Below are 9,267 nucleotides of genomic sequence, written 5' to 3'. Positions count from 1 at the left end.
CACAACAATTACGAGCCTCTAGTTGAAATGGCACACGCTTTTAAAGGTGTTCTTGATACACATAACCAAAATTTCATTATCATCAACAGAAAAACACTTCTGCGACGCACTTACGGACACTACACTGAAGAGTCTCTACATAGCTGAAATGAGTAATGACACGAGTTTTAAGGGTATTCTTGAGACAGGACCAAATTTTCAGTAATAACAGGAGAAACACTTCTGCGCCGCACTTACGTACACAACATGTTATTAAGAGCCTCTAGTTGAATTGACACGAGTTTTTCAGGCTATTCTTGAGACAAATGACCAAAATTTCAATATTATAGCAACAGGAGAAACTTCTGCGACGTACTTACGCACACTACACTCGAGTTTCAAGTTGAAATGACACGAGTTTTTAAGAGTGTTTTTGGAGATAGACAACTAAAATTTCAGTATTATCAACAGGAGAAACACTTTTGAAAACCCGCCTGCTACTCGTAATCTTTATGGCCTTTGAAAAAAAAAAAAAAAAAAAATCTATGCTTGTCGCAGTGAGAGTAAAGACCCATGCATGCCACCCCAACACTTGTAAAGCAAAACCTTCATCCTCCTCCCCACACTAACCCAAACACAGCATCCCCTCCCGTGCTACCACTACAGTACAATGTCAACCACTCACACCACCTACACTAACTTCGCAGCTTTCCTCCCCCCTCTGTTCCCCTAACCCCGCCTCATTTCTCCCTGGCGCCGAGACTACCCCCCAACCTCCGCCACCACCACCACTATGACTGCAGCTCCACGCCTTATTGGGAGAATCGGGTCATCTCCAGAAATAAGGTTAATTTTGACACATGGGTTAGTATATTATTAACCTTTTTCTTCGTTCATAAAGCGGCGCGTGCAGCAATTTTCCGACCATTTAGTGTAACCTTTGGCCTGTCCTCGTTACTGTATATGGCGAGGAGACGACGTAAAAAATAAGAGAAGAAAAAGGATAAAAACATACACACGACTAGATTGGTGCTCTTCATAAGAAAAGAAAGAAAGATGGTGGTTTTAAGTTTAGTGAAGCCACAGTACGGTTTATATTATTCTATTATTTTGTTTTCTTCTTGCGTGTAATGGAGATGGATTTGTGCTGCTAAAAACTGTGAAATTCAAAAGAAAACGGAGAACACTAATTATGGTTCACTTAAAACGTGCACAGATGGTTAATATTGTTGTACTTTCCGACCTCCTCCTTCTCCCCATCCCTGAAAATTGGAGTGGTAAAGAGCTCCTATTCGTACACTTCCTAATTTCTATCCTGCTCCTCAAAAAATAAATAAAACATAATGGTAATCAATGATGATGATGATAATAATAATAATAATAATAATAATAATAATAATAATAATAATAATAATAATAATAATAACAATAATAAATAAATAAATAAATAAACAAACAGAAATCTAAATCTACGTACTTTTCAGTTAAGTAAGAGTGAAATTTGAATCACTACATCAGCTTTCCATTCTGGTCAACCGCCCCCACCCCCCCGAAAAAAGTCATATGGAACAACTACATATGTATATAAATTGACATGCAAATAAATAAATAAACAAAACTTAATACAAAAGCTTCCATTCTACTCCCCCTCACAAAATAAATAAATAAATACACAAATACACAAATAAATAAATACACAAAAATTTAAATCACTGCTCTCCAAAAGATGAGTAAAGAAAAGGATTCCTGTGAATAAATAGATAAATGAATGAATGAATGAATGAATGAATGAATAAATAAAAACATGAATGAATAAAGAGTAATAGTTCTAAATAAATAAATACATAAATAAATTTCTAAAAAGTTTTCATCTCTTACAAAATAGGAAAAAAAACCCTACACTATTCACTCAACCTCACAATGTCCTCAACAGTAGGTAAATTTTGGCCAGGCATTCACTAGTACAGCCACTCACCAGCACCCAAAGGCCATATATTACTAATGCACTGACCAAGATGGGCTTCAACAGGGCTGCCACAAATAGCCTTAGCAAACAGTACTGAGTAACATATAGGAACAACAATGTGACTGTAGCAAACCCAGATGAAAGATACATGTTGTGGTCACAGTGGCAGCAAATAGTCTTTTCATCTATGGGCATTGTAAACTTGGACTCTTGCTTGTTTTTTCGTTTTGCTTTTCCTCTTTTTTTTTTTTTTTTTAGTGGTGAGACAAAAGAGCATGCTTTTTTTCCTTCTCCCCTTTTTTATGTCCTTGATCATGCTCTTTAGGAAAAAAAAAATAATAATATATAAAGAAATGTGTCATAGGTACTATAGGATTACCTATGTTTTAATCTGAAATATATTCCACATTTTGAGAAAGAACATGCACTACAAAAGACAGAGAGAGAGAGAGAGAGAGAGAGAGAGAGAGAGAGAGAGAGAGAGAGAGAGAGAGAGAGAGAGAGAGAGAGAGAGAGAGAGAGAGAGAGAGAGAGAGAGAGAGAGAGAGAGAGAGAGAGAGAATAACAAATTCAAGGAAAACCTTCAAATTACTGAAGAAATCAAACTACAGTAAACAACATGGAAAACTTCATTGAATTACAACCAGAGGGAAAAAAAAAACTACAGAACTATAACAGCAATAAATAGAATAACAGTACATAACTCAGAACATAAATATATCAATCTAGAAAACACACACCTCAAACCATACATACCTAACTGGATAACCACATAATACTTTTCTTAGAGAGAGAGAGAGAGAGAGAGAGAGAGAGAGAGAGAGAGAGAGAGAGAGAGAGAGAGAGAGAGAGAGAGAGAGAGAGAGAGAGAGAGAGAGAGAGAGAGAGAGAGAGAGAGAGAGAGAGAGAGAGAGAGAGAGAGAGAGAGAGAGAGAGAGAGAGAGAGAGAGCACAAAGAAACAGAGACAGAAAGAGAACACAGAGGGTAATGGTGATGGTGGAGCAGTAACACACACACTCACATACACACACCCTTCCCAGAACACAACCAATAGTGACTAGTGCAGTGCTGGCAGGCCTTCCTGAGCTGAGTCAAGGGCCCCACTGCCTCACCCGTCACTCGGCTCACCAAATTAAGTATGAAGTAATGCTTTAAGGGCGATGACACTTGCATGGATATTAATTATATACAGAACAGGACTACACTGCCTGTCCCCATTACTCACTCAGGTCACTAAATGAGGTATGCAGTAATGTCTTCATGGTCATAACAGTTTGCTATGGTTATTTAATACAGAATGATCACAACATAACGATAATGTTACCTTGGATGCTAATATTGTTCGCAGCATGGCTGACGGAGATATAAATATATTTTCATAAACTATATAGCGTTTTTTAAAGATTAAAGGGACAAGTTCCTGGTTAATGTATTCTAGGATGCTGACACCATATGTGTTCTTTGTTAACAAGAATGCAAAAACATTTCCTTGCAGTAGTTATATAGATTATAATGTTTTCTAGAATTGTCTTAAGAATGATTATGACAAACTTCTGCTTAGTTCAGCTCACAACACAAACACCACATGTATTCATCTGTTTCCTTTGTTAAAAATAATAAAGATACAATTTTCCATCTTAGCATTAGAAATAAACATAATTTTTCCAAAAATTTAATCAATAGATTAGCATTATTATTTTTTCAGAATACTTTCAGAGATTGTGAGTTTATTAGCATAATTTTTTATAAAGAAGACAGTTTACCAGAATATTTCTAGAGATTAAGGAGATAGTTCTCATGATAAGCTTTGAAGACTAAACTGACAGTTCACTATAGTGATTAGAATGAGAGATACAGTACATATTCTAAGAAAAGGTGAAGTGTTGAAAGGCACTACCAAACACATCCTACTCCCCAAAACACTTAGCCACTGACCTAATTCCCAAAAACATCAGCTGCCATTAACACTCCATGTCCAGGACCTTCTGCAGCTGCACCCTGGTGTCCTCAGGAGAGGTGACCTTGTGCCCCACTGTACGGGAATCCTCATAGATCTCATGGTCATTGCCACCTTTGTCCGTCTTGTCCCCAAAGAAGTGAATCGTCTGCAGCACAACAGAGAGCATGTCAACTTTGCCTTGAGAGATGGAGTCTATGTATCTTTCATTTATTACAACATGAAATAATTCTGCATTTAAGATACACTTAACATCTTAAAATAATGGGATATAATAAATTGTTTTCTGCATCTAAGGCTTACAGGAGCATACATACCTCTTTCATCTATTATACATAAATATTTTATATTTAAGATATCGCCAGTTACTAAAAATAATCTCACTTATATTCATGTATGAAGCCAACACCCTTGTAAAGAGCTGTTAGATATTTCAGTGTACTTAATCAACATCATTAATATTGAGTCTTGCAAGAGAAGCAAGGAGAGAGAAAAGACAATAAACAATGAGATGATTGTGACCACAGCAAGTCCAAACAACAGGGATTTGTTATGGGTTATTTTCTGAGTCATATCTTTTATATTCATTCTTAATAAAAAGAATTTCATTACTTTATCTTACACATGATGCACGCATGATATACAGAGCAATAATCTTATGAACTATATATCCTTACATACATACCAACTACTGTACAGAAATCACTTGAACCCTCTTTAAAGAATTCACACTTCATATATGTATATCCTGTGATACAAAGAGGAAGCTCCAGTACCTGTCACATCACAACAGCCGGAGGCAACAGGAGACTCACCTTAAAGTCGTTCTCCACATATTGTAAACAGTAGGTCTTGTCCCAGCCTTTGGGGAACACGTCAAAGCTAATCTGGCCGCCTGGCAGAGAAGAGATCAAAACAAACTCCATCATCATTCATTACCATTATCATCATTACCTGGCAGGGGAGGGAATCACTCTTGCCACCACAGAGCAAGAAGAAAGCCCCTCATCTATACATCATCTTGTCGGAGCATTGCAGTGACAGACACATCTTTTCCATACATGTTTCACCTATTGACAGCCTCTCAAGACCAATCTATCCTGCCTTCAAATTAAATTTTTGTTGCCATGATACTCAAAAAAGAGGCATGAAAGCAGTAAAAGGGAGTATCATGCTTATATTGTGCCATAACCCAAAAGAATACATCCAACTGGTACAATTTTTCCTACAATTATACTGTTATATAAATACTGACATTCACAATCTTGATCAGATTTGAATTAACAATATAAAAATAAAGTAGCAACCTCAAGCTTACTTGCCTATGGAGAACACCAAGCCAGAGTCAGGAAACTCTTCCTGCAAAGCTTTCACAAACTTCTCCCTGATGTGGTGAACCTGAAAACAACACTCAGTAACTCAATTGACTCACTAAATCACTACAACAAAAGCCAATTTAACACAGAAATTATCAAGTGATCTTGTGCAACAAAAAAATCTGTAACAGCTAAAAATTCACTAATATGAAAAGTTAATGTCCTTCATGAATACATAACCACTTTCAAAGATTTTATTAGCACTGTACAAAAATCCACCATTAAGATACTGTTATTTGTTCTGTCATACAATTTGTCTTTCCATAACCAGAATGCTCAAAAGCACTAAAAAAAAATTTATATGATCAAACATGAGAAATTTACAAACTTTTAAGAGTCAATAATTACAACTGAGCAAAGACATTCTCTGTCTAAAAAAAATTAATAAAAACAGGTTTCTTATAGTAACCCAACAGTCTAATATGCTCAGGATTCACTCACTTTGTCATATTCCCCAAACTGGTCACGCTCCTCCTGGGAGCAGCTGCGGCCGACAGGGCACACGTTGATCAGGCCGTTGCGGAACTCAATGAAGGTGCCACGCTTCACTGGCAGAGTGAGAGAGGACATGTAGCACAGGGCAAAGTTAATGAATCTCTGCAGTTTCTCTTCACCCATGTGGTTTTGGATGCTCTGCAAAGTGATAAAGGAACATCAAGATTAAACTAACTAGAAAATTATGAAGTGAGACCATTAAAACATTACAAACTTGCATTAAAATACTAGTTATGATAAAATAAAGGATTAAAGCAACATAAATAAGATAGAGTTTAGGTAAAAAAATTTGAAAATAAATAAAAATTTAAAATCAAAACTACAAATAAAGTAGGTTGTGGTTTAAATGTAAGAAAACCAGAAAACATATAATCAGGTTCTTAGTGATAAACAAATGAATGAATTTAAAGGCCCATAAAGATGCCAATCTCCAAACAGGGTCAAGAGAGTTAGCCAAAAAAGATTGGGATAAGTGCCTTAAAACCTCCCTCTTGAATGAGTTTAGGTAAAAGGTAGATGGAAATACAAAAGCAAATGTAACAATGAACTGAACATAGCATAATATTCTAGTGTCTAATACTAATATATAGCTATAAAAGTCCAATTATACATTACATTTTAATCTTTAATTTGCAGTCATGAAGGCTCTTTCTTAATTACCATTCAGGTAAAGCTTCATCAAATAAAAATGGTGCGCATAAACATAAAAGCTGAAATAAATGCTTACCTCCTTCTTCATAAACTGACCATTTTTGTATGCCACCAGACCATTCTCGGCAAACACGTAGTCAAACTTCATCAGCGCTAGAAATTTAAAATCCTCAACACAATTTAAAACAAGTATAAATAGGTAAGTGAAATTAACAATGAAAACAAATAAAGAGTAACAATAATTTAATAGAATAAATAAATAAATAATAGTGATTTTCTTACCACTTATATTTTACCTCAACAGTGAATTAAAACTGATAAAACTCAAAGAAAAAATTACTCATCCAGAAAGTCAGACAATAAATTTCCAAAATATACATAAAAATCAAACTAGCAAATTTACTGCAGAAAAATCTGAAAGTTTAGGAACAAAATCTCAACATTATCAAATATATTATGATTCATCAACCTCAAATTTTCACTTCATTACTTAGAAAAGCTAATATCTAAAAAAAATAAAAAATAAACAGATAAACAAGTAAAAACAAAAGTTAAAAACAATGTGAGTATTATGACCAATTAAAGTTAATAAATTCTCAACACAATTTTTAAAAGCCAATTCATATCTTTACAAATCAATTAACTATACTCAGAAATGGTTTGTTGCCTCACTACAAGTACTACTTTCAAAAGCCAAAGAGATGACTAGCTGGCTTCTCTACTGTTTGTCCTCTAAACAATAAGGAAATCTTTTTAACATATTACTAGGATCATAAAATACCGTTAAAAATGGAACATTTTGAAAGTAATGGAGATGAGGCACAGAGATGCTTCAGAAGATTAGAGCCTCACCCTCTAAGCCACCCATCTGCTCTGCTATCTTGTTGAGGTCTGAACCCCCTACCAGGCCACACGGCACCTTCTCCTTCATCTTCAGCATAAAGTCTGCCATCACAGGTTCAATTTTCTGCAAGTAGAATGAATAGTTCTATCTATATTTATATGCATGACATAGCCAGTGGAAATGCTACAAAATTACATTACATAATTTCAGGAAATCCATGAAAGAAAAATTATAATAATACTTTGTTAATATTCAGTGCCATAAATATATAGGTAGTGTAACAGTATTCCAGCAACGGTAAACTTTTTAACTATATCAACAAAACCAAGATTTGAAGGCAGACTCACTTTCCGAGGCTGAGTGAGTGTGCCATCCACATCAAAAAGACAGAGAGTGTCAGGTAAGACAGCCATATTGCAGGTGTTGAGGTAAGGAAAACCTTTATCTTCTCTTGCAATTCAGTGTTGAGTCTAGACCCTCTGATGCTCTGTAAATAAGCCTACAGTAAACTAAAGTAAATATTGTATTGCTCATCAGCAGTGATGAAGAATGTGGGTCTCATCAGGTTATCTGTTTATTCAAACCAAGTTATAAATTATTAGGAACATTTCTACTACTAGAAATAGTCTGTGAGATGATGATACAGTGCACATGTGGCAACTTGATGAATGTACTTACGTGGCAATAAAAATTACTATCTATGGAATTTAACAGATTGTTCGTGGCACTTCTAAATACACAGCAGGACACTGTACTAACGTCCAATGTAACAACTGCTGGGGTTATTTTCACTAATAACACACCTGGCAGCCCACTACCTCAGCTCACCTGCTGCCTGTTGGAACTTTGGCGTGATTTCCAGTCCTGGCAAAACACTAGGGTGACGTGGGTGTTAGTTATCAACATGAAGTACTAGCTAGCTCAGGGCCTCAGGTTGACCCTGCAGGGTTCTTCTTGGTGGTTTGTTGGGGCCGTGCAGGCTGTGTGTCACAGCCTCTAGTGTCCCAAAGGTGCAATACACGGCGGTTATATTTTCAGGTTATATGCGATGGAGCTGGTTTGTTTTTGTAGGAAAGTCCTGGTGAGGTTTTTAGAGTCTACCGGTGCAGGGTTGGCAAGGGACACGTCACTTCTTGTTTGGGTGTGGGTGCCAACATTCGGACTTTGCCTCATTCGGCTCTGTGGTGATTCGGTTCATCTAGGACCACGGCCCTTCTTTTTACATTAGTCTACATCACAGGCCCAATAAATTCATGAGCTCAATATTTTCAAATGTCCTACATGAAAAATAATTTATGCCTTGGGATGCGTATACGCATTAAGTCAACTCGTCAAAAAAAAAAACTTACTTAAGGAGTTCGAACAAGAGCGGTTCCCGCGTAAATATTGTGTCCCTGTGGACTGACTGTGGACTCCTGGAGCTAGTGTGTTGTGTGGTTTAAGCCGCCCGGCACCTGTCATCTGCCTCAAAAGCCATGGGAATTAAAGATAAGGATGTTAATCTGCCGTGGTAGGTTAAAGGCGAACATTTTCTTCACTTCAATTAAAAGTTATCACTATGCCACCGCTTGTATATATATGACTGCATCCATAAATCTTTTTGTTCTTTCTTTCTTCTTCCTGCCAGCACCCTTCCCCACGTATGCCCTCAGACACACCCTACATAACTATCTCGTCACATCCTTCTCAAGGTTGCACACCGCTTCATGAATTCTACTTGAAGAATGGATAAATCATACTAGTAGCGCCTCAGCAAGTTAGGTTGTCTGGTGGGAAAAGTTTAGGGTTCTTCTCTGGAGTCACTGCTCCACGCCGATCTATATAATACGTATAGCACAGTGCAGTATATGTAACGTGCTTACCGTCAGTGAGAGTTTTGGTGAATGCTCGACCTTATTATGTCCAAAGTAATAAAGTAAACATTCTAGGTACCTACCAGAATCTAAGTCCACAATTGTTGTTTCCGTTTTGCTTCCCGGATCACACTGAGAAGGAGTT

General features: G+C 36.6%; 2 protein-coding genes across 4 annotated transcripts in view; one reads left to right on the top strand and one right to left on the bottom strand.

Annotated features, from left to right (window-relative positions):
• Positions 1 to 2,558: 2,558 nt before the first annotated feature.
• On the bottom strand, positions 2,559 to 8,447 carry LOC123505920 (phosphomannomutase-like). Of its 3 annotated transcripts, none has more exons than XM_045257783.1 (8): positions 8,098 to 8,445; positions 7,617 to 7,756; positions 7,278 to 7,392; positions 6,502 to 6,578; positions 5,721 to 5,912; positions 5,226 to 5,301; positions 4,719 to 4,798; positions 2,559 to 4,051 (listed from the first exon to the last, which is right to left on the bottom strand). In XM_045257783.1, the coding sequence occupies exons 2-8, from the start codon at positions 7,680 to 7,682 to the stop codon at positions 3,908 to 3,910; spliced, it is 750 nt and encodes a 249-aa protein (XP_045113718.1). In that variant the 5' UTR covers positions 7,683 to 7,756; positions 8,098 to 8,445; the 3' UTR covers positions 2,559 to 3,907. The 3 variants fall into 3 exon arrangements, with proteins under 3 accessions (XP_045113718.1, XP_045113720.1, XP_045113717.1); XM_045257785.1 differs by lacking the exon at positions 8,098 to 8,445 and adding an exon at positions 7,948 to 7,969; XM_045257782.1 differs by lacking the exon at positions 7,617 to 7,756 and having other exon boundaries at positions 8,098 to 8,447.
• A 171-nt stretch (positions 8,448 to 8,618) lies between these two features.
• The window catches only part of LOC123505919 (replication factor C subunit 5-like), a 17,766-nt gene continuing 17,117 nt past the window's right edge, over positions 8,619 to 9,267 (top strand). Inside the window, exon 1 of the mRNA XM_045257781.1 lies at positions 8,619 to 8,779. Coding sequence (XP_045113716.1) covers positions 8,745 to 8,779 — 35 coding nt within the window. The 5' untranslated portion in view covers positions 8,619 to 8,744. The remainder of the gene's footprint in view (positions 8,780 to 9,267) is intronic.

The sequence above is a fragment of the Portunus trituberculatus genome, chromosome 18 (assembly GCF_017591435.1).
Source record: "Portunus trituberculatus isolate SZX2019 chromosome 18, ASM1759143v1, whole genome shotgun sequence".
Lineage (NCBI taxonomy): Eukaryota > Metazoa > Arthropoda > Malacostraca > Decapoda > Portunidae > Portunus > Portunus trituberculatus.
The sequence above is the reverse complement of the archived record's forward strand: the minus strand, read 5'-3'. Positions and strand labels throughout refer to the sequence as shown.

Excerpts from the sequence above, each read along its gene's own strand:
- LOC123505920 (XM_045257782.1), bottom strand. The coding sequence starts at position 8,175 with ATGTTGATAACTAACACCCACGTCACCCTAGTGTTTTGCCAGGACTGG. Across the intron at positions 7,393-8,097 it reads AAAGTTCCAACAGGCAGCAG|AAAATTGAACCTGTGATGGC; the intron begins GTGAGCTGAGGT and ends TTCTACTTGCAG. Across the intron at positions 5,913-6,501 it reads GTCAGTTTATGAAGAAGGAG|AGCATCCAAAACCACATGGG; the intron begins GTAAGCATTTAT and ends ATCACTTTGCAG.